The sequence below is a fragment of the Melozone crissalis genome, unplaced genomic scaffold (assembly GCF_028551555.1).
Source record: "Melozone crissalis strain CALT ecotype California unplaced genomic scaffold, PUWL_Pcris_2 ptg000007l_1, whole genome shotgun sequence".
Taxonomy (NCBI): Eukaryota; Metazoa; Chordata; class Aves; order Passeriformes; family Passerellidae; genus Melozone; species Melozone crissalis.
In genome coordinates this window covers 1193946-1220879 of record NW_026535785.1, presented here as the reverse complement: position 1 = coordinate 1220879, position 26934 = coordinate 1193946, and the positions used below count along the sequence as shown (strand labels likewise).

Genomic DNA, 26934 nt, shown 5'->3' with positions numbered 1-26934 from the left:
TGCTGCTGCGGATGGGGCTGCTCCGCGGCCGCTGCGCCTTCTGGCGGCCGCCCGCCGCCGCCTGGGCCCGGCCCCGCGGCTCTGCCCTCGGCGGGGTTCGCGGCCTGCAGGTAACGGGGCGGTGGCGGGGCCTCACCGGGCACCGGGGGAGGAGAAGAACGGGGGAGAGGGGCGTTCGGGGTGCTCGGGAGGGACCTGTGGTTGTGCCGTCCCGAAGGTCCGTCCTGTCAGCGCTGTTGGGCACTGACTTGGGAAACAATGTGGAAATAATGGAATGATTTGTGTGGGAAGGGATTTTATTCTTACCCCCTGCCATGGGCAGGGACACCTTCCACTAGCCCAGGTTGCTCCAAGCTCTGTCCAGCCTAGCCTTGGACACTAACTGGCTTTGCATTCTTAGAACTGCTTTCCAACATGCCTTTAGAACAAAAAAAAAAACAAAACAAAAAAAAAAACCAAAAAAAAAAAAAAACCAACAAAAAAAAAACCCAAAACAAAACAAAAAAAAACAAACAAAAAAACAAAACAACAGACACAGAGAGGAAAAAGATGAACTATGAAGTGTTTTGAAGATAGGTTGTCTGTTTCTACTTGTGCTTTCTTTGCTCCGGGTTATAAACATTTCCCAGGTCAGGTGGGAGGTGCCCAACCAGGGATCCCATGCAGGGCTCCCAGCTGCCGTCCTGACACTCACCCGCAGCATTTCCCTGCTCAGGAATTCGAGCCTCAGAAAGGCACACAAACCTTCAGCAGCCACATTGCTGTTCCAATTGTTGTCCTGTTTTTCTTTCTCTCCTTCCTCAGAGCCTCCTGGCACCAACACTTTCCCTACCACATCAAGGTCTCGGCGGAGTCCTGACAAAACAAATCATAATCCGGGATCCAGTCAGACTTTGGAATCTCCTGGGTGAGTCCTGAGGAGCAGGAAGGGGAAAGGTCTGATTTCATAAGAGAATTGACCTTTCCTCGCCTTCCCCCTGCCTTCCTGAAGGTGCAGCAAAGGTTCTGTTCCTGGATGTGGGAGCTGGGGGTGTTTGCAGGGATCCAGGGTTGTGTTTGGTGCCAGGAATGAACAGTGGCACCTTCCCATGAGCAACTCGGGGGATTAAAGGAGTACTGGATCGTTAGACTTTGGTTTGTAGCCTTTTTGGGCTTTTATTGGAGTATTCCCCAGCATGATTTAATTCCATTACCTATATTTCCTTGAATGAACATTTCCAATCCCAAGTGTGAGGCTGTTCCTAACTGCCCTCACCAGTGTTAGCAATGGCTGTGCCTTGGGAATTGTGTCCATGGTTCAGTGCTAGAGAAATTCCTCCAAATTATTTCCCTTGTGCCATCAAAACAACCTCTGACCTGTGCTTGCCTGCAGGTAGCACTGCCTGGTTTGCTACATCCAGCTCTCAGGGGAGTAGCCAGAAGAATGGAGGATTCAAGAAGAAATCTCCACAGGAGGAGGATGGTATGTGTGTGTACCAGAAATTCTGGGATTTATTGAAACACAGGGAGGAAAATCCTCCTTCCTGTTTCTCTGTACTTGCACCTTCCCCCTGTACAAACCTGGGGCTAGGGACAAGCTGGAAGGAGTGTTTTGGTTTAGGTGATGGACTGGAAATAACAGATAGAAATCCTGGAGTGGTTTGGGTTGGAAGGACCTTAAAGCCCATCCAGTTCCACCCTGCCATGGCAGGGACACCTCCCACTGTCCCAGGCTGCTCCCAGCCCTGTCCAGCCTGGCCTTGGGCACTGCCAGGGATCCAGGGCAGCCACAGCTGCTCTGGGCATCTGTGCAGGGCCTGCCCACCCTCACAAGAAGGAATTTCCCCTAATATCTACTCAGGGGATGAAAGATCATGGAAGTGACTCTTTGTGGGCCACTCTGCTTCCTGTGCAAGTCTCCCCACTGCTGTTTGCCTTGGCAAGCCCCTTTGTGAAGGGGGACAGTAATATTACTTGGGGTTTTTTTGGAGGTTTTGTTGTACAGCATTTTGGCTTAATAAATTTGTATTAACTAAACCCAGTTATTTAAGCTGGATTTGGTTTTATTTGCTTATATTTCACTTACCGTCAAATGGAGATACCCCTGCTTTTAGTGAGTCACAGAATTTAGATATAAATTCCTTAAAGAGCTCTTAGCAGTGTTACTAATTTTTCTTGGTTTTTCTTTTTTAAAATCAGTCTTTTTAGATGCTGTTTTTTTTCCCATGTTTTACTCTCCTAAGCCCCAGGCATGTAAAGAATCTTTTGAAAATGAGTTTTAACCTGTCAGTCACAGAGTGGCTTGGGTTGGAAGGACCCATAAAATCATCCAGCTCCCTGCCATCCCTCCAGAACTTTGTACTGCAAGTTGGGAGGCACTTAATGTCATTACAGACTGTAATATAACTTTGTCATTTATTTTCTAAACCTTTACCTGGGTATCATCAGATGGTGTGATTACTTGGCTTTTGCTTCATTGTGCTTAATAATGGAATCCTTTTGGATTTTTTGCTTTTGAAGCCAGAGGTCAGCTGCTGCTGACAGCCTGGCTGGTGTCACTGCAGTGTCCCTATGGCCAGAGCAGTGGTTTTTCCTTGATGCTAACTGGGATGGAGGGTTCAGTGGGGGGTGAGTGCAGCTCTCAGAGTCCTGGGAAGGACTGGGGTGTGGAATTGGTGTGTGAGGCCAGGGGATGGCTGGGCAGGCACCTGGCAGTGCTGTAGCTGTTCCCATCAGTACCCAGCAGCACGCTGTGCTCCGTGCCTCTCCTCCTGTGATTAATGGACAGCCTGGCTCTGGGAGGGGACTGCTGCCCTGAGTCTCCAGGGGAACACTTGTCTGTGCTGTAATTATTGCACAGAACTCTTCAAACTGTCACCGCAGCCCTTGCAAAGATTTTAATCAGAGAGTTCACATTTGGGGTTAATGGCAAATCATTGCTTGGTGGAGACTCAGGAGCTGGAAGTATTCCCACAGCTGCTGCTTGCAAGTGTCACATCAGTCCCTGGGACTGGTTCCTGAGTGCTGTGGGGTGCTTGTGGTGCAGGGGGATGTTGTGCTGCACAGACAGTCACGCCTCACCGCAGCTGAGAAATAGATGGGCTTGTACTTGATTAAATGAGACTAGAGGAAAGCTTGCTGTTGCCTTGCAACTTTCTAGAAATGAGGTTCTCTCCTGAAATCATTCAGCTGCAGGTTAAAGGTCCTAGAAATGTCTAATTCCTGGAAATGGGAGAAGTCGTGTCAGGATGTCTCATGGGCAGCTTTCCCCTGGGTGATGTTTTTGTGGTCACACCCCTGACTGTGTGTGTTTAGAGCAGGTTATGGGCCTCCACTTGGTCTCAAATGAAATAGAGGAAAGTGCTCTAGCAGGAGCTGACTCTGACATCCCTGAGGAACTTGCACAACCACAGGTGGACCTTTCCTGTCAGCATTCCCTTTCCTTAAGTAGTTTCTTTTCTCTGTAAAATCTTTTTATTTAGAACCTGCTCAGCTTTCCAGGATGTTGTGCAGACTTAACTCTTATAATATATTTTAGTTTTCCCTAATAAGACCGTCGTGGATGTCATCCTGCAGCCTTGGGATGAATTCCTGAGTGCTAACAAAGCTGGATGCGGCAGATAACACTTGGTGAGGGGATGGCAGGAGAGAACAAAGCGGATGGGCTGGACACGGAGCCTGCGCTTGTCACGGCCCTCTGAAATGATGACTTCTCTGCCAAGCTGCATTGTTTCTATTTAGGAACAAGCCTTTCCTGTTCAGAGTGGAGCAGGGCTGGGAAGCAGTGAAAAATGAGGCTGTGCCTCTGAAGGACAGAGGACTTTTTTTAGCAGCTGCCTGGGTCATATGTTTGTCCCTGGGTTTTGTTGCAGCGTGCGTAGGGCCTAATTGGTGACCGGTGATAAATGCTGGTGTCAGGACATTTGTTATGAATTTGCAAATAAATCAAATCTGAGCTGCAGCACCGGTGCATTAGAGCCCAGTGGCACAGAATGAATTTATTTCTGGGTGTGAAAGGGTATTTATGTGTGCCATGGTGCTGTTGCTGTTAAATTGTATATCAAGAGCAAGTGTTAAATTATATATTGGGAACGCTCACATGTGACTGGAAAGAGGAGGAGATATTTGTTGTCATTTGAACAACTCAAACACTGGCCAGCAGCTGACATTGAACTGTGCTGTGACAGCCCTTTCCAGCCCACAGAATTGTAAATTTGCCTGTGTGATGCAGAAAAAATAAGTGTTGTGAGACTAGAAAAAATATTTGATGGCAAATGGTTGAAGTAAAACATCCCTTTCCATGTGTCATTGCTTCAGTGTGGCTGTAGTACAATAAGTGTGGGAAAGCACATCCAGCATAGGAATCCCCCTTGGATACAGATCCTTAATGTGGGCAAGTTATCAAACCCTCTGAAACATGAGGTGAGTTGTATGGGAGAAAATCCAGGGAATTTGGTTAAGGCAGATGGATTTGCAGTGTATTTGTGTTCTGTGCTATCTCCCATTCTCTGCAAATGCAGGTATTTATTGAGGTAGTGGAAGCATTGCTGGAGTTGTGGTGACGGTGCCAGGAGATCAGAGCTCACCTGGAAACAATAATGTGCTGTGGGATTTACCAGGGACACTGGGATTACTCCCAATATTTTCCACTGTGGAGCCATGTTGTATACAAAGTGACTTGTAGTCATTCTGCAGTTTGATTTTTAGCAACAAGGATCCTGTGGCTTTATTTGACTCTGTCTCAATGGGGCCAGGCAAGAGAGCGTCTCATTTTAGCCTAGAGTGATATTTGGTGGGATTTTAGTGGGTTTGGTGCACCAGGACCATGGGAACCCAGTCCTTCAGGGGAAACCAAACATGCAGCACAAAATCCCCCTCAAAAGTACCACTGTGTTAATCTTTGCCATTTAATTATCCCTTTGAGTCAGAGAACTCCACAATTACCCACTAATCCTTTTTCCTCTGGTATCTTTTTTTTCCTAAAGAGGAGGAGAAACGCAGGAGGAGGGAAAACCAGATGCACCTGGAGCGTCTGCGGGCGTTGCTGATCCTCACCTTCGTGGTGCTGATGCTTCGCTTCATGATTGGCGAGAACAGGGAGGGGACCAATATCTCCTGGAACTACTTTGTCAATGAGATGCTGGCCAAGGGGGAGGTGCAGAGGATCGAGGTGGTGCCTGAGAGTGACATCGTGGAGATTTATCTGCACCCAGGTGGAACTCCCCATGGCCAAGTTGTGAGTGACTCCCTACAGCTGGGAATGAGCTTAGATAATACTGCTGGAGGTGACTGTATTAATGATCAGTGAAACTCCAGCTGCTAAACTTGCTTTAGTTCTTTTCTTTCTTATATTTGAAGTTCAGGGGGCTTCAAGCAACTGGAAACTAAGACTTCCAGTTTGAATTGTAAAAATAATTAATAATGGCCTGGGGGAAGAATATCTAGTGTATGTCTAAAATGCTGGAGAAACTGAGTTTTCTTCCAGCTCAGTCTGATATGGGAGAAGGTATCCAGGAGATTGTAAACTCTTATGACTGGATTTAGTTTCAAAAGTTTTCTGCTGTTTGGGTTTCAGTCATGAGCATTCTGTCAAAGTCCATCAGTGTTTTTTCCTAAGACCAGAGGCTTCCTAAATTCACTCAGAGCCCTGGTGTCAGGCATCTGCTCCCGTATTCATTGATGCAGGATCAAAGGGTGTGGCATGAGGCTAATTTTTTCCTGACCTGTCCATGCTGTGCCCCTGTGCTCCTTGCAGATATTGATATGTAATAAATAACATTTCCCTGCTGCTGTGGCTTGCCTGTCCCCAGAACGTGACCCTGCTCTACACCATGCGCGTGGCAAACATCGACAAATTCGAAGAGAAGCTCAGAGCTGTGGAGGATGAGCTGAATATTGATGAGAAAGACAGAATCCCTATTTCCTACAAACACCCTGGCTTTTATGGAAAGTATGATATAAATTTGTTCTTACTGTTGCTCTTGTATTGGTGACAGCATCCTTTGCTTGGAAAAAAGTGACTTTTGGCTAAATGTTATCTAAATACAGAACAGAAAAGTAAGCTTGGATTTGGAGCATTGAATGAATGTTTCTGAAAGATAAGGTGCTTTAGATGTACATTAATGTTTGAAAAGTGAGGGTCTTAAGAATTCTGTAATTGCAACATGCAACAGGCCAAAATGTTTCAGGTCAGGGTCACTGAGTTCTTGTTCAGCTGAGCACTTTTTGTTCTCATAATCAACTGTCCAAGTGCACAGTGATAGAAATCTTGGCAATAAATGATGTTACAGCCTGGGCTGTGGAGAAGTCTGGGGATGCACTAAGCCTTCCTTCCTCATTATAATGCTTTGATTTTCCCACTGGAGATGGCCAGCGTGTGTAATTCCTCCTCCCAGACACCTTGTAAAAATGTGGTGTTTGTGTCTGAATGGATACCTGGGCTGGATTTTGTCCTCTCATCAACATTTGGATGTTTTTAACATGCAGTTGAATATATGAAGATAAGCTTTTTTAACTAGTCATGCAGTATGAGACCTTCAGTTCAAATTCAGAACTTGCCAATTTTTCAGACTTACGTGTAACAGGAAGAGAGGACTGAACAGGCAATCAGCCCCCAACGCAAGCTGTTTCCCCTGCTCCTCAAAAGAGATTTTAAACCATTTTTAAGAGCTGTGACGGGCTGTTAAGTCTCTCAGAAGACCTGATGAATGTCTGGAGGATTTGGTCTCAGTCTGGAGCTGGAGCCTGTGAGGTGCAGAGCCTTTGCAGGGCTCAGCTCGCTCCATGCTGTGGGCGCTCAGGGTGTTTCAGAATTAATCCTGTTTGCAGAGCAGACAAACTGAAGGTGACTTTCAGGTTTCAGTGTTGCCATTGCATCTCTCACTGAGCAGAAACAAATGCAGCTGGGTATAGAGCTCCTGCTGGTCCCTTGCTTCAGTAAATCATCTCTCTGTGAGAGGTGGAACACACGTTCCTGGTGTAAAGATAAGCACTAAAGTGTGGCGAGGCCGGATGGTTCCCCAGGCATGTGGAGCAGAACAGGGGCCCACCAATCTCAGCCTGTCATCTGGCATAGGATCATTTTTCCTGCTCTTAGGAGCATCCTTTGTTTAGAGCTCACAGGGTATTTATCCTCAGCATGTTTGTCCTGTAACTGTGTTAGACCTGGGGTGTCATGGCAGCTCCCCATCTCCCTTCTAATGCAATGGGTGTTCCAAAGGATTCAGAAAACTGACAATGTTGGTGCTGGAGCACTTTTTTTCTGGCATAAAGGACTCCTGAGTAGGATCAAGCAGTCTCTTAATGGGAGACCCACAGAGTGATTTCTGCCAGGATTAGGAGGGTTGGAATCCCTATTGTTAGCAGAGCCTGTCCTCTGCAGTGAGCTCCCTTTGGAGGCACTGCCAGCCCCAGTGGATTCTGCTCCGCGTGTGATCTGAGTGCCTGGAAGTCCTGCTTGTTTTAGAAGCAGAAATGCCTCTGAAGTGGATGGTGAGGTCGAATTTCCTCCACAGCTGTAGGCAATGTTTGCCAGTGTCCTCTGCTTAACTTCTTAGGTTATGTAATGGTTGGGGTTAGGGGTTTTATATACCTGTATAAAATCCTGTGCAAGTTCCTTGTTCTTAACCATGTCTGCTCGTTTGCACTGTACCCTAAATGTCCTTTAAAAGCAGTCATGTCGGGTCATATTGACCAGGTGAAGCTGAAGGCTCCAGTTTGTTCTTGTCTTTGTCTTTTCAGTGATGTCCTTTCCCTGATAGTGACCCTGGTGGCCGTATCCATGCTGTGGAGCGTCTTCCGCCTCTTCAGGGTGGCGAGCAGGGCCGGGGGCTTCAACGCCTTTGTGAGTAGCCTGGGCTTTGAGCATGCTTTGCAGCCTGTGGGGAGTCTTGGCTCCTGCTGGGTTATCTCCTCCCTGTTTCCCAGCAAAGTCAGTGCAGGATGAGGATGAACTGGTGCCAAGGACTCTCCAGCCTTGCCACACCTTGCATCCTGTGGTGATCATCTCCCTGGCTGGTACCTTAACTGGCCTTAGCCGAGGTCCCTTCCCTCCCCAATGGCAGGAAGGGCTGAGCTCAGGGAATTTCAGTCCAGTTTGCTGTTTTCAAAGCTTGCTAATGAGCTGCAGCTGCAGATGGTGTTTTTTACTGGGCCCTGCCAACATGCCTCCCATACAGCCAGAAGTAGGAATTGCTGCTTTCTGCAAAATGAGTTCTCAATTTATAAAATATGTTCAGATTCTGGAGTTCATTATGTGTTGGCCTGTTCTGCTCCTGCCGCATGCCTCGCTTGCAACACCAGGCAAACCTCCTCCTCCTCCTCCCCTCTCCCACCCTGGCCTGGATCAGCTGATGGAGCTGTAGGAATCAGCCTGGGGTGCTCTGTCCCTGACCGTAGGGATTGGGATGAAAACACAGTGAATTCAGTCCCTTGTTGGATTTCCCACTCAGTCTCCTCCGCAGTTCTCTTTTGGCTTTGAGATTCTCTTTGAACAAAAGGATGCAGCTGCTCAGAGAAAAGGAATATTTTAAAGAAGTGTTGAGTAATGAGGCCTTGAGGACTAGATTGTGTCCTTGCTTAAGTGGGGACAGCCAGGCCCTGAGTTTAACTCTTCCTTTGGATGTTTCTGAGGCCTCAGAAGCCATAAACTTTCTTCTGAAAGAAAAAAACCTCCTGAGTAGCTGCTTTGAGTAGAACATACTGAGCAGTTATGAGTGGGATGTTTAACTGAATTCTTGTTTTGACTCTCGTTGTGGCTTCACATGCAGCAGGAGATGGAAACGTGGTGGCTGTTCAGTTTAAGAACCTGTGGTTTTGGCCTGGGGTGTTTCCAGCAGAAACCAGCAGCAACATCAAAGACTGTGCAAAGTGTCTGTGCTTTCATAAGTATTGGCAATTATTTACCACTGACAGTTATTTGCCATCAACACATATTCCTTGGAACTATGACTGTCCTAGTTGTATTGAGGATCAGAGCAATTAGAAATCAGGGAGGAGATCCCAAATCAGGTTTTGGACATCTGCATGTTTTTAATAATCATTCCTGCTTGGTCTACATGGAGTTTGAACTGGATTGTTTTGGGACTATGACTGCAAGTTTATTCTGTCTCTTCCCAACATGTGGATAAATAAGGTTTGAGTCAGCCATCCATCTGGGAACTTTCTCCAGAGCAAAAATCCGTTAAACACCAGTGCTTTGGTGGGGACTTTAGTGGTGTTTGGTAGGGACATCTTGGCTGTCTCCCTGGGCTGGGCTGGCTCCCAAAATGTAGCAAACAGCCTTTCCAGGCTGTTGCCTTGTTCACAGTTGTTTGGTCCTTGTTTGCCTTCCCCAGAACCAGCTGAAGATGGCTCGTTTCACCATTGTGGATGGGAAATCTGGAAAAGGGATTGGCTTCAAGGATGTAGCAGGAATGCATGAGGCAAAAATGGAAGTCAAGGAATTTGTGGACTATTTAAAGGTATGTAAAAATAGAACAAAACAAATGTTTGCTGCCCTCCTTCTGGGATAGAGGGGTGACCTGGGGTGGGGATGTTCTCCTCTTCATCCTTCATGGTTCTGAGCAGCCTCTGTTGAAACAAGCTGTGTATCTCCAGTTCCATAATGGGAGTGCAGATGGAGCTGCCCCTGTTGGCAGCTCAGTGTTGCCCAGGCTGAGAACATTCTGGGGAAGCTCTGGGAAGCCCCAGTGTGGTGCAGGTGCTGGTGTGAGCTGTGGCTCTGACCCAGCTGTGCTGTCCTTGCAGAATCCTGATCGCTACCTCCAGCTCGGGGCCAAAGTGCCCAAGGGTGCCTTGTTGCTGGGCCCACCAGGCTGTGGGAAGACTTTGCTGGCCAAGGCTGTGGCTACAGAGGCCCAGGTGCCGTTTTTGGCCATGGCAGGCTCCGAGTTCGTGGAGGTGATTGGAGGTGAGGCTCTCTCTTTGTCTGTTGTGGAGGTGGGGGGAGCTGGCTGGGCTTCCTGCAGAGGACAGGGCTTGGCATGGGGAGGATGCGTTGGATACTTAGGCTGAAGATATAAAAGGCTTTCAGTGATGCAGTTCCTTAATTATGCAGTATCTGAAGTGCATTTCTGGTTGCTGCTTTCTGACAGAGTGCAGCTGTGGTCCTTCACCTGCAAGCATCCTCCCTGGCTTCCCTGTACCTATTATTAAAGCCCTTGACTGAGGCTTCCTTCCTTGTATGGAAATGCAGATGGGGAAAGTAGGGCCTCTCTGTGCCTTGGGATTTCCATCCTTCTCCTTTTCTTCCTTCCTCACAGATCTCTTGAGAGCCAGTGAGGTTCGGTATGCAGGAAAATGTTGACTATTTCTGCTCTGAGCCGTGGGAGGAGCAGGAGGCCACGTTGGGAGCTGGGGGCAGAGCTCCTCTTGCAGCAGCTGTAGGAGTCCCTGCAGGTTTAGGAGCCCAGTTAAACCCAGCCTTAGGACACACTGAGCCTGAGGACCAAACACGAGTTCTGGGAGGGTTTGTCTGGTCTCAGGTGCCTCACTGAGGGCCAGCAGTGCTGCTCTCCAGCTTTGCTGCCACCTTTAGCTGTCAGGCTGACAGTGTTCCCTCCCCGCAGGCCTGGGCGCCGCCCGTGTGCGCAGCCTGTTCCGCGAGGCGCAGGCTCGCGCTCCCTGCATCGTCTACATCGACGAGATCGATGCCGTGGGCAAGAAGCGCTCCACCAACATCTCTGGCTTTGCCAACGCTGAGGAGGAGCAGACCTTAAACCAGCTGCTGGTGGAGATGGATGGTCAGTGTTTCTCCCTGCCCTGGTCTCCTCAGAGGCTCGGCTGTTGGCCTGCGCATCTTTGCCCTGCTTGAACTTGCCTGGCCTCTGTGGTGTTGTCTTGCTGAAGTCTGAACCAGTCTGAGCCCGTGCGCCCCATCACTAGTCCTAAATCTAGTAAACTTTAACCCTCTGGAGTTTCAGTCCAACTGGCCATTACATGTTGCTGGATAGGTAGTGGTTTAAAGCCTGTCAGAGTTTAGAGTTCAGCTGTCCTAAAGGGACAGGAGTGAAGTAATATATCAATTCTCCTGTCCACTGCCGTATGTTTGTGTTGTCTGCCTTGACCACAGGATCTCTGAGATGAGAGAGATAGGCTTTGCAAACAAGTCCTGGTTTGAGGCCACACTTGGGTTTGGTTTCTGGCTGTTGTGCGCCTGGAATTGGCCCTTTGCTCAGACACCTTCACACAAAGAATGCTCCTTTGGCAGTCCTTAGTGCTGTCTCTGTCCAAGCCTGCAGCACTGACCCAACTTGCAATATTTCTGTTACTAAATCTTACTATTGCAGGATGAGGAATAACCAGCTACCTGCCCATGAGGAAGAGTTTGTTTCAGTTTTCCCTTCACTGTAACTGTGACTCATGGCTCGACTGTCATGTTGTCTCATCACACTCTTCATATGAAAAGCTAGAAGCCATCATGCACCAAAAACATCCCCAGACGCAGGTTCCAGCTGCTGGCTCTGTACTGAGTGTTTCCAGTGAACAGATGATCCTGACAGGAAAGGCCAGTGCTAACACAGCCCAGCAGTCCTGGCTTGGGTGGATCCTTTTCTCCCCTAACAGTTTTAGGGTGAGCTGGCCTCTGAATTAAATGGAAGCCTGCATGTCTATTCAAGACTATGTAGTCAGTACATTCCACATCTCTAGCCTAAAAATGAAAATGTCTGATTTCCATCAGTCTGTAAAAATTAGGTGTGGTTTCCAGAGTGTTTTCCTGGTGAGTCTCAATGCAGAAATAAGGGTTCAGCTCAACTGGAAAGTGAGTTTAGAAGGTAAATATTATCCTCAGTGTGTACTTTGTAGTCCCTTGTTTGCAGTGTGCTGCTGGTTTATTTTTAAATCTATATTATCTCATTCTTTATTCGTGTCTCACACAGATCATGTACAGAGTCCTTCATTTTGCTCAGTGCTTTATCAAACACACACTAAAAAAAACAGTGCAAGGAGTTGAGAGTGTCAAACAGGAGACAGCTGGCAAGGATGTCAGCCTGGTGCTGGGAACATGGGATCAGCAGGGATCCTGGCACGTGTCACTGGAGTGTTACCTAACGGAGTGTGTCACCTAAAACAGCACTGATGTGCCACGTGCAGCCCAGCAAAACAGTTCCCAGGTTGATGGAGAATGACCTGTTTAGGAGGGGAGCAGCTCTGCCCCAGGAGTGCTGGGTGTTTGTAAGGAAGCCTTGAGTTGAAGGTTGAGAGCTCTGGTTGAGCTTAAACTGAGGGCTGAAGGCAAGACAATACCATACAGCTGAGATGGGTGTTAATTGGAGAAATAAAATGCACAAAAGCAGATCAGTGAGTCACCACTGATTGTTGGATTTCTGTGATTGAATGAGATTTCTTGGAGGGAAGGGAGAGCAAGGAAAGGAGGATCAGAGCTCTGCAGGGAGCTGAGCGCACCGTGAGCTGCACGGGGTGAGTGCAGGCTGGGCTCAGTCACATTTTGGAGAAATCAGAGGATGTTCCCTGAGCAGCCCTGGGTTCCTTCCCTCTGTCAGTTTGCTGTGAGCTGGGGAAGCACGGGCCCTGGTGGGAGAAGGGGAGGGGCTGGGGAGCTCTGCACAAAAGCTGTTTGTGCACGCAGGGAGTGAGTGACGCACAGAGCCGGCTCTGCCGGAGCAGGTGCTGCTTTCAGCAGTGAATCTTCCTCTCAAACCGCAGACAAGCGGAAGAGGAATGTGACCCAAATCTCTCCTCGGCTCTGCATGCTCTGAGAGGAGCTCTGGCAGTCCTGGCCTCAGCTAGGGGTTTGTGAATGGAAATGCAGCGTGGCTTTTGGTAGCAGCTCTTCACCTGGAACCTCAGACAAATCCTGAGCTGTGCCATGTGCAGCCCCGAGGCTTCCTTCAGGAAGGGGCCCCACTCAGTGCCACTGCTCCCAGGAGATGTCCAAAGGCTTTTGGAGGCTGACACAGTATAACCCTGCAGGTGAGATGCCCACCAAGCAGTGTGTTGCCCAGGGCACTTGCAGCTCGAGTAGACCCTTTTCCCCTTTCCTTTCTGGAGTGATTCCTTTGTGACCCTTGCAGGAACTCTTTTTTTCAGGCTGCATTTTCAGAGCTGTCTCTCATTTGTTGCTGTGATGAGGTGTTGTTTTTGTAGCCTGTTCCTTTGGCTGATCTTTGCCTGTGACATGCCAGGTGGTGTTGCATTAAGCAAGTGGGGCAGAAGCTGATGTGAGGAGGATGCTCTCGGTGCTTCTGGTTTTTTATTTGTTCTAATAGTCAGACCTATTTTAAGAGAGTCTTCCCAGCTGCAAGGCAGATAATGCACTGTGCCATCTAATCCTGCCATTCCTGGAGTGCCTGCCAGTCTCTGCTTGTTTATCCCACTCCAGAGTGCAGTGTGATACATGCCTGAAGGATGCTGGGCTTCATCCTCTCGGGCAGCTTATTTAGGCAGGAGCCTGCAGAGAGGGAGCACCAGGTCTGCTGCAGCACAGGCTGGCACAGCCAGTCCCCTGCCTCACCTGAAGCCTTGATCTGTGCTGAGCTCTTGCACGCTGACACATTTGGCAGCTCTTCTGCTGGAGCCGAGAGCTGAAACCGGCCCAGCTTACGTGCACGGAGCCGCCTCTCCACAGCGTGGGACTTGGCACAGGGAAGCACATGGGACTGTGGTGTCCTTTCCCTGGGAAGGCTGCTGTGTGCCAGGGCTGGGGAATGTACTGGAAGCAGGTGACTCATGCCCAGGGGCCTGCAGGCACCTGGGGGATTGCAGTAAATAACCGTGTGGGGCAGTGATTCCATGGGAGCTCTGGCTCCTCACCCAGGCAGCACAAAGTCTGCTCCTCTTTGCCCTCCTGCAGCTGCCAGTGCCCTGCCTTCCCTTCCCCAGAAATCCTGTCTGTCTTTGATGCCTCTGTTGAGGCTGCTCCTACTGGCTTGGCCAAATTCTGTGCTGGTAATCAGTGCAAAGCTCTTGGGTTGTGTTTTGTGTCTGGTGTGGGTCTGCACAGTGCCTGTAAGAGGTGAGGAGGCAAAGAACAACTCGTGCTGTAACATGGCCCTTGTTGGGTGGCAAAGCTGTCCTCTCTCTGAGCAGCTCAGAGGAACGCCTGTCCCTCCCCTGGTGGTCTGTCTGTGACTGAAGGCTGAAATAAATAAAAACTCAAAGGGCTTTCCATGGAAATTTGTGGAAAAGGCTGTTTCAGCTAGGAAATGCTGCTTGTACAGTCTGGAGCTAAAGGCTCAGGAATTGACTTATCCTGGGGGTGAGAAGGCATCTGTGAACTCATCAAAACAGAGATTCTGGGTTCTAGCTGGAGCAATTTCCAAGTGTGGCAATAGGAAAGAGAAACTGAAGTCTTAAGCCAAGACTTAAATAAATGAAAAAAGGATTTCAGAGTATCCATGATAACCAGGGACTGGCCTGGGTCACCTGGGAGGTTCCTTCCTGGCTTTGCTCCAAGCTGCAGGGGACACTCAGCCTCAGCAGCCCAAAGGGTGCTGTGCACACCCTCTGGCTTTGTGTAAAGCTGTGTGCTCCATCCCCTGCCTCCAGCCCCCTGTGTGCCTGCAGTGCAGTGTGAGGTGGGGCAAACCTCCCACCCTGGTCCTGTTTTTGGCAGGAATGGGGACCACGGATCACGTCATAGTGCTGGCATCCACCAACCGTGCCGACGTCCTGGACAACGCCCTGATGAGGCCTGGGAGGCTGGACAGGCACATCTTCATTGATCTCCCCACACTGCAGGTAGGTTCCACCAGCTGCCTTTCCTTCCCGTGACTGGGGTGTCCCATTCCCTGCTGGTCTCACTGGGCTGGCAAGGCTGAGCTTGGAGGAGGTGGAGGTGTGGAGCCTCTGCTCTGAATGAAGGATTTGTGGTGCTGGTGCAGTGGCCTGCTCCTCTGCAGTGACAGCTCACTGGTCTGGAGGTCTCTGCTCTGGTAGACCCTTGGCAGTGAATTCTTCTGTGAGGTTCCTTTTGCCATGCAGATGCAGAGTTATGTTTGTGTCTTCTCTTCAGGAAATTGGGAAGCACCTAATTGGCAATTGGCTGGTGTGAGAGCTTAAATTGTCATGTGCCTTGAGCACTGTTTGTTCTGTAGGTTTATTGCCCTCCCTATCCTTGTAAGGCTCCTCATTTTCCTTTAGGCAGCCTGTTAAGTGACTTTCTCCTTCTGAATGCTTTTTAAATCTATTTACAAGAGTCTTCCATGTCTGCTGTGTTGACATTTGTAGCAGAGTTCTGGGAATAGGCTCAGCTGCAGTGAGGATCTGTGTGCTGTGCCAGCACAGGCTCTTCCTCTCCCATCTGTGCTTCACTGTCCTCCGCAGAGTTTTCAGTGAAAATACCTTAAATGCCTGATAGAATCTGGCCCCGGAAGCATGAACTGTGCAGCTGCCCTGAAGGAGGAAGGGGAAAAACCCTGGCAACTGAGCCCATTGTTTGAGTCAGGATCTCCTGGACCAGCTGAATGAGTCACCGGTGGCTGCTCGCCAGCAGCATCTCACCCCCACCTCCATCTGGGAAATGGGTGCAGGCTGAGGAGCTGCTGGATGGGCCCTGCAGGTTGTGCTTTGTGCAGGTCGAGGCAGTCAGAGCTCCTTCCTGCGAGGGCTTGTGTGGTGGGGGAGAAGTTAAGAGAGATCAGAGTGACAGTGAGGAGGGGAGAGTGGCCCTGAGAGAGAAAGCTGTGATTCAGGGGGAGCCTCGTGCATCTGTTGGGAATGTGAGAGCTGGGTGTTTATCAGGGCTGTTGGAGCTCTGCAAGGAGAGCCCTGCCCTCTGCCGGCGCTGTCGCTGTCCCCTCTGCCGGCAGTGCCACCGCCCTGCTCCCTGCCGTGACACAGGGCCCCGTTGTGACCCCTGGCCTGGGTGTTCTTTACAGGAGAGGAAGGAGATCTTTGAGCACCACCTGAAGGGCCTCAAGCTGATCCAGGACGGCAGTTTCTACTCGCAGCACCTGGCAGAGCTGACCCCAGGATTCAGTGGTATGATGTGTCCTCGGCTGCTCCTGCTCCACTCCCTGGGTGCTGGGGGTCTAACAGGGAGTTTTGGTCAAAAAGGGCTTTTTTCTCCATTTGTGTGGAAAACAGAAAAAAATAGTGGGAACCTGACCAGCTCCCTGGTGAGCTCTGATGAGCTGTAATTCATGACTATTTTCAATCTTCTGAAATACACAGGACTAGCAGGGTGGGGAGGTATTGAAAACACGCTTTTACAATGCCCAGGTGCCTAACTCCTAAGGGAAGGAACCAGTCATGCTCCTCTGAAAGCTGTTGAGGAGGTGCTGCACTTCAGAGGAGAGGTTGTTAAATTGATTTATGTTACCAGGAAAGTGATGGAAGGAACAAGTAGGAATTATTTTGCTGATCAGAGTAAAAATTGGACAGCTCTGCCTGGCTCCTGCATCGAGCCTGCTTCCAGGGTGGGTCCCTGGGAACTTGAAACAGTGCTGAGCAAGGGGCTCCAGAGTTCCTGTTTATGTGGAGTTCCTGGAATATCCTTTTGGGTTTCCCCTCTCCCAGGCCCCAGCACGCTGCCTCTCCGTGTCTGCTCTCAGCACCCCCCACCACCATCACCACCCACACAAACTGGGAACAGATGTTCCCTCTCTGCTCTCCGAGGCCAAGCAGAGCAGCAGCCTGTGCCTGCCCACTGCCCACAGCAGCCCTGGCCCTGGGAGCCAGCCTTGGCCCCAGCCTGCTCCTGCATTGCTGAGCTCTGTGTGGTGTCAGTGCTCCCTGCCAAAGCAGTTGTATTATTCAAATCCAACATCAACACCACGGGCTGGGGCTGCTCTCTGTTCCCAGGGAACAAAGAGCACAGCCTGTTTGGCTTCCTTAGGTCCTTCTCCACGTTTGTTTGTGCCCGTTCCTCCTCTGAGTCCTGTGTCCCATTCAGAGCCAGTGTAACTCTTGTGAACTCGTGTCTGCAGGAGCTGACATAGCAAACATCTGCAATGAAGCTGCTCTGCACGCTGCCAGGGAGGGCCACAAGTCCATTGACACCTCCAACTTCGAGTACGCCGTGGAGAGAGTCATTGCAGGTGAGAGCTGCAGCCATCCCATGGGGTTATGGACTGCTTTGGGTTGGGAGGGACCTCACAGCACATCCAGTGCCACCCCTGCCATGGCAGGGACACCTCCCGCTGTCCCAGCCTGGCCTTGGGCACTGCCAGGGATCCAGGGGCTGCTCTGGGCACCTGTGCCGGGGGGCTACATCCCAGAAAGACAGATGGGTCCAGACTGTGCTCTGGCCTGAAGGTCTCCAATGACAATCACAGAAAGTTCTCTGAAAAAGACCCAAAATGGCTCCATCTTCCTGAATCTGGAGGAGTCTGAACCCATAGCTCAGGGAAAATGGCCACTGGCAAAATAATAAAGAGGAAAATTCAAATCCATGTCAATTTTTCAGTTTAGAAGGTTGGGGGGTTGTGGGTTGTTGTTTGTTGTGTTGGTTTTTTTTTTTTAACAAGAAGAGTGACAATATCTGAATTTTTCTTACTGCTCTGGACACCTGCTACATAAGTATCAATAGCAAATAGTCTTTGCATCCTCACCAGCAAGAAACTAGAGATTTTTCTTTCTGCCCTCCAAGCCCAGGCTTTGATGAATTGGCAGAATAAACTGCAAGACAGTGGAGTACTGTTCTCCCTCTGAGAACATCCTGTGGCCTTTCCCTGCTGCTTGTGCCACTGCCAGGAGAGGAACCTCTGGAGATTTCCCTGTGTATTGCAGGGAGGGGAAAAGAGTTCCCAGGACTCTAGACTTCACCTGAGGGACTTGGATCTGGTGGGTTTTGGGCTGAGCTGCCCTGGAGCAGTTGGATCTCATAAAGAGACACTGAACTGCTTCCAGGCTCCATTCCCAGCAGGAGCCTGGGCACACAGACTGGCACTCTGCCTTTAGAGTGGAACGTGTGGAACAGGATGTTTGTGCTGGGTCAGTTATTTCCTGATCCTGGAATTAGGGCCTGAGTGCTTGCTTTATCAGAAAACATTCAGAGAAGTCCCCATTTTAAATGAGATGTTTGAGAAAATTCCTCACAGCTTCACCTGTTGCAGAAAAACAAAACCCTTGGAGTGCTTTGGTTAAAAACACAAACCCCAAACTGTACCCAGGAACTCCCAAGAGTGGACAGGGTGGCACCTGTAGTTGTAACACAGAAATTCTCATCAGCTTCAGCAAAGATCACAGAATCCTGGACTGCTTTGGGTGGAAATAAACTTTAAAGTCTATATTCCATCCCCTGCCACGGGCAGGGACACCTTCCACTATCCCAGGTTGCCCCAAGCCCCATCCAGCTTAGCCTTGGACACTTCCAGGGATGGAGCAGCCACAGCTGCTCTGGGCAGCTCCTGCCAGGGCCTCCCCACCCTCACAGGGAATATTTTTTTTTTCCTGATATTCCAACTAAACCTCTTCTTTTTCAGTTTGAAGCCATCCCCCCTTGTCCTGGCACCACATGCTCTTGTAAAGATGTGTTCTACTTTCCCATCTGCAGGAGCACAAGCACCAGACTTGTAGAGACTCACTTGCCTTTTCTTTCTGAGCCTTGCTTTAGTTCCCCAGACTGGGAAAAGAAAGCAAAAAGCAGGGAAGGCTGAGGGGGCTGGCAGCAGAAGGGATCTCTGGGATCCATGTGCTGGGGCATGGCAGGACATGAGCTCTGGCAGTCACAGCTGCCTGGCCTCACTCAGGCTCTGCTGTGTGTAGGAAGCCACGGAGTCTCTTTGTTGCTTAATCAGATTCTCTCATATTAGCAGGACTGGCTACTTTTTGTATACAGATTCTAAAGGACCCCAAACAACCCCCCAGGCCCCTGTATTAAATGTACCCTTTCCATGTCATAGGAATGCTTCTGGGTTTCACAATCCAGAGGGCATTTCAGTTCCTATAAAAGCTTTTCTTGAAAGAAAGAAGATATTACTGTGCTTTCCATTAGGAGCTTCTGGTTTTAATAAGAGTGGGGTGGAATCAAAAGGGAGCTCTGCAAGTCCAGAGGCCCTGTCAGCCTTAAAGCTTTGTGTTGCTGTAAGGGAGGAGCAAGAACTTTTCTCTGTGGTAGTTCCCATTGTGTTTTTAGTTTGGGAACAGAAAGCAGTCGGTCAGGTCTCCTGGGAGTGAGGGTAGAAACCTGCTGAGCGCACAGAGGCTTTTAGGGCTTGGCTTCAGAAGATGGAGCCTGTTTTCTTGGTGGGGTTTGTGTAAGGCCAGCAGAGATGCACCAGAGTTGTTTCCTGGGTGGCTTGTGTCATGAATGTGATAACTACAGGCTTTCAGGTCACTTCCATGCCTGGAGATTATGTAGGAAAAGAAATAATCTTGGTGGGCACACTGTGTGCTGTTGTGAAGGGCACAGTCCCTCCCTCAGTGGGCTGGCAGGGATTTTCTAAGGGTCTGTGTGTATGTATGTGTGTGTGTATATATATACATATATATTTATATTAATAGATAGATCTTTCTGTGGAAATAGCCATACAGGGCCATGTTCACACTCTGCTGGGGGCAGGGTAAGGCTCTGACTGATGAAATCAAGGCAGTTGCAATTAATCTGCTGTTCCATCGTGCCTGGCGGGGCACAGCAGTTTCCAGGGTCCCTGAGCAGTAATTTTACAAGATCTGCCACACTAATTTTGTTGTTTCCTTGTTTAATAAAACCCTTGACTTGGTTTAAAAGTTCATGTTAATAGAATGTTGTTTTCCAAGGCATGAAGCAAGCTTGGTGCAATATTGGTTCTGACTGGCTGCTCTCCCCTCTGCTGTCCTGGGCTCTGTGTGGGGACTCTGGCCTGCAGATCCTGGGACATTTTTGCATCCAACATTCTGATCTGTAATTAGTGCCTGACACACTGTGTGTTCTGTACTTATTCTTCCTATGTGCTAGAAGTTTTACTTCCATTCTTTTATTTTTTTTAATCCTTTTTGAGCTTGCTGTGCCAAGTTGGAAAATAGACACTTTGGAAAATCACCTTCCTGGAGGAAGGGTTAAGTGTGAGTTATGGCTTCATTTGCCGGGTCTCAGGAGCCTGGGAATAAGCTCATATGGAGCATGCCATGTGTAATCAGAGACATTTCCAGGCTCTGGAGAAGGATTTCTGTATCTGCTCCTGGACTTTAGCTGATTTGAACACTCCTAATGCACAATTTTCTCAACTGGGACCTCATATATATGATTCAACATCTCTCTTCTCTCTTGTTCTGCCTAAGGGAGTGAAAACAGCAAAATGAGTGTGAGACTCTAGCTAGTCTCATTTTGGGTTTTGTTGTTTGTGATTTTTTGTGTTGTTTTCAGATTTTTTCCACACAAAAAAAAAGTAAGCTGCCTTTTTAAAGATCCAACCGTGGGAACAAGGTTCTTGAGCTGTGATCAAATCAAATGTCAAAGTATTTGTCTAATGATTAAATCTATTGTAAGGAGAAGTGGGAAAAGTTTCTGCCAGGGTTTTCAAGCAATCCCAGGCATGGATTGCTTTCCACCTCAGGGCCAGGGAGCACCTTTTCCAAACATTTTAGCCAAAGGGGTTTTGCCACCTCCTCCTCCCCAGAGTCAGCGCAAACAGTTCAGCCGTGGGCTGTGCCCTGGGCTGGACCAGGTTATGTCCCACTGGTTGCACCTGTTGATAACTTACCAAACCCTGGTGTGTGTGTTCCCACAGGCACTGCCAAAAGAAGTAAGATCTTGTCACCAGAAGAGAGGAAGGTGGTGGCGTTCCATGAATCCGGGCATGCCCTGGTTGGGTGGCTGCTGGAGCACACCGAGGCTGTCATGAAGGTACCTTCACCTCCAGGGAGGGCAGTCCCAGGGCTTCCCTGTCCAAGATTGGTACTTGTGTGCAGCTCTGCTCAGCTCTGTGAGCCTGGGCCTGTGCCGCTGCAGAAAAGTAAATGGCAAATACGGAATCACAGAATCATGTTCCTTGGAAAGGACCTCTGAGGGCAGTGAGTCCAACTGCTTAGCACCGCCAGCCCACCACTAAACTAGGAGAGGCTCAGGCTGGATATTAGGAATAAATTCTTCACTGAAAGGTTGGTTAAGCATTGGAACAAGTACTCCAGGGAGGTGGTGGAGTCACTGTCCCTGGAAATGTTCAAAAACAAGTGGACGTGGCACTTCAAAGTGTGGTTCAGTGGGCTGGTGGGATTTGGTTGAAGGTTGGGCTCGATGGTCATGGAGGACATTTCCAGCCTTAATGATTCTGTGATTATATAAACCATGTCCCTAATTTATGCTGTAGAGAAATCCGTTATTAGGCTTTGTTGATGACAGTGCTGCTGCAAAGCTGATTAACAGCTATAGGAGAAGCCTTGCAATTAAAAATTACAAGCAACTGAGTCTCCTGGTGCTGCTGCTCAGTCGTGCACTTCCAGGCTGCTCCGTGTGTGCACACATCCAAATGTGATCCCTTTCCCAGCACGTTGCAGGCAGTGAGGCCCCTGCAGGAGCTGCTCTGATACTGGTGGAGAGATGTGTTTTCCAGGCTGGGAGGTTGTCTGCCCGAAGCCCTTCTCTGCAGGGAAAGGCCTCTTTGGCACCCTGGGATGTCATCTGTGCCCATCTCCTCCAAAAACAGGGACACTGGGGAGGTGGGGAGTGAAATGACAGGGGTGACAGCTCCTTGGCCAGTTACCAGCAGCGCATTCACTCTGAATGACCCATTGTGTAAGCAGAACTGGTGGTAATTACTCTCATTTAGTGGGTGGGGAAAATGGCTGTTATTTTCTGAAGGCTCCTGTCTTTCTGCAGGTAGTCTCAGGGGTTCTGGAGCAGAATCAGTGAACTCTGTGTGGCCTATACACTCCAAAGTAACTCCTAAATTTCAGGATTTCTGTGCCTTGCTGTTAAGGATGATTTCCTGAGCAGGAAGTGCGTTTGTGTGTGAAGGCGGAGGAATGTGGACACGCTGCTGTCCTTGCCCATGTCTCTGGAGGCCAGCCTGTCTGTGGCCATGGACAAACCTCATTGGGAATGCAGAGGCCTCTTGCTGCCCTCCCTGAGGTGCTGCAGGGAGAGCTGTGCAGCTCTGTGGGCTGAGGGAGCCGCTCTGCATTGCAGGTGTCCATCGCCCCTCGCACCAACGCGGCTCTGGGCTTCGCACAGATCCTGCCCCGCGAGCAGTACCTGTTCACCAAGGAGCAGCTGCTGGAGAGGATGTGCATGGCCCTGGGGGGCAGAGTGGCTGAGGCCATCACCTTTAACAGGGTCACCACAGGTGAGGAGCCAGAGCCTGGCATGGGCAGGTGGAGCTCCAAGGGGATCTGAGCAAGGGACGGAGGTTTCCTGTGCTGACAAGAAGAAATGTCACACTTGCAAGCATGGAGGTCTTAGGGCTGGTTGTCACTGTCTTGTCTCAGATTTGTCCCAAAGCTTAAAGCCACGTTTACAGCTACTGGTGAGGCTTTGAGAAGACCTAGAACTTCCTTTGCAGTTTCCAACTAGTTAAATCCAAATGGGATCAAAGAATAGTTTGGGTTGGAAGAGACCTTAAATGTCCATCTCATTTCACCCCTTGCCATGGGTAGAGACACCTCCCACTAGACCAGGTTGCTCGGTGGGCAGTGGCAGGTCTGGACTCAGGTGGGCTGGCCACAGAAGGGTCACTCTGTCACTTTTGGGACCTGCAGAAAGGTCCCTCAGTGGGTTGAGTGTTCACCCCCATGGCTGCAGTGGGTCCTCTGCTCTCTCCCCTGGTAGGACATGTGTTTGTGCAGGATGTGCTCTCCCTGCACTGAGCTGAGAGCTGGCCAGCAGTGTGTGTGTCTCTTTCCTGCCCAGGAGCACAGGATGACCTGAAGAAGGTGACCAAGATAGCCTATGCCATGGTGAAGCAGTATGGGATGGTGCCCAGCATCGGGCAGATCTCCTTCCCAGACCCCGAGAGTGCCCCTGGCATCGGCCGGCGCCCCTTCAGCCAGGGCCTGCTGCAGATGATGGACCACGTAAGGCCAGCCTGGGCTAAGGGTTCCTTTTTGTCCTTTGCTTTCTGCACTTCTCTGAAAAATGCCGAGTGGTTTGCACCCAAACAATTTGCGTTTTGCCGTTGGCCAGTGAGTGGGCAGTGACCTGTTCCATGTGTCAGGGCTGTGCAGCGAGGCAGCAGAACAGGCAGAATCCCACCTGGCTGTGAGTTCAGCCCAGCAGCCGGTGCTGTGCAGGGCTGGGATGGCAAGAAACCTGTGTCTTAAAGTCACAGCTGCACAGTGTAGATGTGTGCACTTCCTAGACCAGATCTAACCAATGGTCAAACTGACTGCAAATCAGCCTGTTTTGACAGGAAATTTGGCTTCGTTGCTGAAAAAACACATTGCTTTAGTTCTAAAGCCAAAAAGCTGGGAACAAAAAAGCTCTATTTCAGAAGCACCATGTCTGTGCTTCCGTGGGATTTGTGCTCAGCTGCACCTTTAGCTCTGGGACAGCCTTAATCTGCATTTCCCATTGAGCTGTGCTAGGGCAAGACTTCACTGCCCCTCATCACCAGCACTCCTTGGGCCTTTTTCCAACCAGTTTATCCATAGTTTCTGTGCATGGGAAGCACATTCTGCCTGGCTCAGTTTGCAGATTCCATCCCTCGGCGCTCTCCTTGTTTAGCCACACATTGTGTTTGTTGCCACCTACACCCCACCTCCCTCTTGTTGTTTCTCCAAGGAAGCCAAAACCCTGGTGGCTCAGGCTTACAGGCGCACAGAAAAGCTCCTGCTGGAGAACCGGGACAAGCTGCAAACCGTGAGCTGAATTGTGTGGGGGTTTGCTGGGTGGTTTGGGTGTTTTTAACTGGTGGTTTTGCTGCTTGCTGTGCTTTGTAGCTCAGCTGTTGCAGTGTTGTCTCTCTCCTAGAAAGTCTGGTGGTGGGAGTGTTGGGAACGAGTGACTGTTTACTGTGTATCCCCCAGATTGAGAGCAGGCACGGGAGGAATGTGTGTGCCTTTCCCAGCAGTGAGTAGTCTGCCTCCTCACACCAGCTGGTGTTTGCAGGGTAGATAGAGGAGGAGGAGGAGTGCTCTGTGGAAATGATCAAAGCTGGAATTTGTGTCCTTCACCTGCACTTCTCTGCTTGCCTCTTGGCAGTGCAATTTTCTGGAGAGCTGACAGTGACTGTTTTTGGGAAGCCAAGCCAGTAATCAGGTGGACACTGTCTGGCTTTGGTGCAGGAATATAGTGCCTTGGCTGATGTAGGCTGGTTCCTGCTTTCTGGTGACTCCAGGCAGTTTTCACGTCCTTAATGACCGATACACCAAAGAATCCTTGTTGCAGAGACAGAGTTTTGCCTCCTCCCCTTTGTGTCCTGACAGTCCCAAACCAGCCACACACCCTGGCACATCCCCACCTGTGCCAGGAGCTCTGTGCCCACTGCTGAGCCAAGCTTGGGCCACAGCACCCTCTGCATCTCCTTGACTTCCCTTCAGAATTCCAGTCCGTGACTTCCAAAATGACCAGGGGTCAACTGAATGTTCCCTATTTTGCAAATCAAGCAATTCTTTTCCTTAAATCCTCTTTTTAAACAAACAAGAACAACAACAACAACAACCCCTTCAGCTACTCAGTGCCAGGCCTCCAGTGTGTGGTAAGGAGAGAGCTGGGATGTGCTGCTGTCCCTGGGACAGTGCCCTGGCAGCTCTGGAGCAGGGATCCTCAGGGGTGTCTCTGCAGGCTCCTCTGTCCTGCTGCTGCCATGTAACAGCAGCCAGATGTTTGCTAGAGGCTCAGCACAGAAAAACTTTAAAGTGCAGCCAAAGTATCTCCAGAGTCAGTGTTTCGGTTGCCAGGCCAGCGTGTCACATCTCCTCAGCAGGATGGAGCAGTTCCACTCTGGACAGCCACCTGCTGCTCCAGAGGGGCCGGAGAATTCCACTCTTGTGCAGAGGAACTCGTGCTGACCTCCAGCCCCTGCCTGCAGGAACAGGCAGCTCTTTGTTAGCTCTGTGTGTGCAGGGAGGGCTCTGGCTCTGCCAGAGGACTCTGTGCTGCTGCTTTGGCTCTTGGGCAGGGCCACAGGTGCAGTGACAGTGGCAGGAGGGACGCTTCTCTCATTGTTCCCGGAGCTCTCATTGCAAATCATTCTCAGGAGCTTGCGTTGTTGCCTGCAGTCACATTGTGTGTTCCTGGCCAAAGGTGCCCTTGGGAGCAGTGCTGGAGCCTGGAGAGTTTGGGGTCACCACATCTGTGGGGGCACAGCCAGCTCTGCTCCTGGGGGGCTGCAGGTGCTGGGGCTGAGTTGAGCTGACAGTTCAGACCAGGTCAGAGAGGCAGGTCTCTGCTCTCTCTGGGGGCTCCATCCCTCATTTTGCCTCCTCCCCTTTGCAGCTGTCCAATGCCCTCCTGGAGAAGGAGGTGATCAACTACGACGACATTGAGGCGCTGATCGGGCCCCCGCCCCACGGGCCCAAGAAGATGATTGCTCCTCAGAGCTGGCTGCAGGCTGAGAGGGACAAGCAGGACACCAGGGAGGAGGAGACACCTCCCCAGCCCCCGAGCCACGAGGAGGAGGAGGAGCCACGCCTGAGACCGGTGTGAACCCCCTCCATGTGGAATGGGGGCTTCTCTTGGACACAGAGCCTCTGCCTCCTCAGCTCCAGAATCAAGGTGCTGAGCAGGGAATTGCTGTGCTGCTGCTGCTGCTACCCAGGTTTAGGGATGGCTATGTGAGCTCTTGGAGCTTTATCCTGCAGGAAGGAGAACTCAGGATTTCAGAGTGATTCCTAGTGGGGTGGTGGTGATTAGGAGTTGGGTAAGTCTGATCTGCTGTGGAAGTTTCTTGTACACAGGAGCAGGGAACATATTCCAATGGGTGGAAAGTCCCATGTAAGCCCCTGCTGGCTGTGCTCTGTGCCATGGCAGGAGGGCAGGGCTGTGCCCTCAGCATGGGGACACCCCTGTGGGGCTGAGCTGGGCTGCTGCAGCTCTTGTGTAACCTTTGAACACAACACACAAACAGCCCTGGCTGGAATAAACTGCCCACAACGTGCTGCTGTGTGTGTACAATGTGTCAGGCTCCGGGGGTGTTTGGCACACACATGAAGCTCATTAGAGCTGTGGAGTGGTACAGGACAAGGGCCTCCTTCTCCCTGGTCAATAATTTATGTCCAGCTTTCACAGCAAGCTTTTCCCAAGCAGAAGTTGAGGCAAAAAGAGCTGAGCAGTGGGACATAGAAACCAACTGTGCAGAGGGTGGCTGAGCACACATGGGAAGATGTTCTGAGCTGCAGAGGTGCTCTTGGAAATCCAGCAAAAGCAGGTGTGTTTGCTGGGAATCCTCAGGAAAAGCTCTTTCATCGTCCTGACTGTTGCAAAACACACCCTGCTGACAGGGTTGTCTGGTGTTCATCAGGGGAAGCATTAAAGCATTAAAGTGGTTGTTGCTGCCTGGAGTGCCCTGGCTGGCTGCATTTCTAGGCAGGATTATTGTCTGGAGTTACTCCACCAGGACTGTCTGTGACCTGGGAGACCCCAGCCCCAGCCTGGGCTGTGACAGCTCCCAGCCCTGGGGCCTTTGCCTCAGTCCCAGCTCCTGTCCCGGGTCAGGCTGGAGCTGGGAGCCTCCTGCTCCCTGAGAATGGGAACGTGTTCTGCACTGTGTCTTCTCTCCTGTCCCAGCCCAATCCCTGCGGTGTCTCAGTGCCCAGGCAGTGATTTCCCTGGAGTTCAGGGAAACAAATAATTTTCTACCTTTTGGACACTGCTGCCTGGATGTTTTAATTCCAAACTTGTTTGTTTCTTTCCAGTCTCACTCTTTGAATTTCCTTTTCCAGCAGCAGATGAAATTTCAAGTTTTCTTTGATTTTCTTTTTTTAACTCACAGACCCTTTGTGGGGAGGGGGGTTCAGCTCTGTGGAGCTGAGGGTGGGAGCGCTGCACTGGGGGGACAGCGCAGGGTCCTTGGTGGCTTCTGGGCTGCTGCCAGCACTGCTGTGCCACTGCCCCCGGGCAAAGGCTGGGATCCCACTGGGATCTGCCCAGGGGATGGAGACACCTCTCCTGCCTCTGCGAGAGAATGCTGCTACCCC

At 50.3% G+C, this 26934-nt stretch overlaps 1 protein-coding gene across 1 annotated transcript; it reads left to right on the top strand.

The window, feature by feature from the left end:
• The first annotated feature begins 8 nt into the window (after positions 1-8).
• SPG7 (SPG7 matrix AAA peptidase subunit, paraplegin) lies at positions 9-26778 on the top strand. The gene is made up of 17 exons (XM_054269432.1): positions 9-110; positions 805-907; positions 1373-1462; positions 4965-5215; positions 5790-5929; positions 7720-7822; positions 9315-9440; positions 9727-9889; positions 10548-10721; positions 14555-14679; positions 15819-15921; positions 16869-16979; positions 20592-20707; positions 21989-22145; positions 22709-22872; positions 23579-23656; positions 25235-26778. Exons 1-17 carry the CDS (start codon positions 12-14, stop codon positions 25442-25444), a joined length of 2313 nt encoding a protein of 770 aa, XP_054125407.1. The 5' UTR covers positions 9-11; the 3' UTR covers positions 25445-26778.
• Positions 26779-26934: the final 156 nt, after the last annotated feature.

Excerpts from the sequence above, each read along its gene's own strand:
- SPG7 (XM_054269432.1), top strand. The coding sequence starts at position 12 with ATGGGGCTGCTCCGCGGCCGCTGCGCCTTCTGGCGGCCGCCCGCCGCC. Across the intron at positions 9,441-9,726 it reads AATTTGTGGACTATTTAAAG|AATCCTGATCGCTACCTCCA; the intron begins GTATGTAAAAAT and ends CTGTCCTTGCAG. Across the intron at positions 22,146-22,708 it reads CTTTAACAGGGTCACCACAG|GAGCACAGGATGACCTGAAG; the intron begins GTGAGGAGCCAG and ends TTTCCTGCCCAG.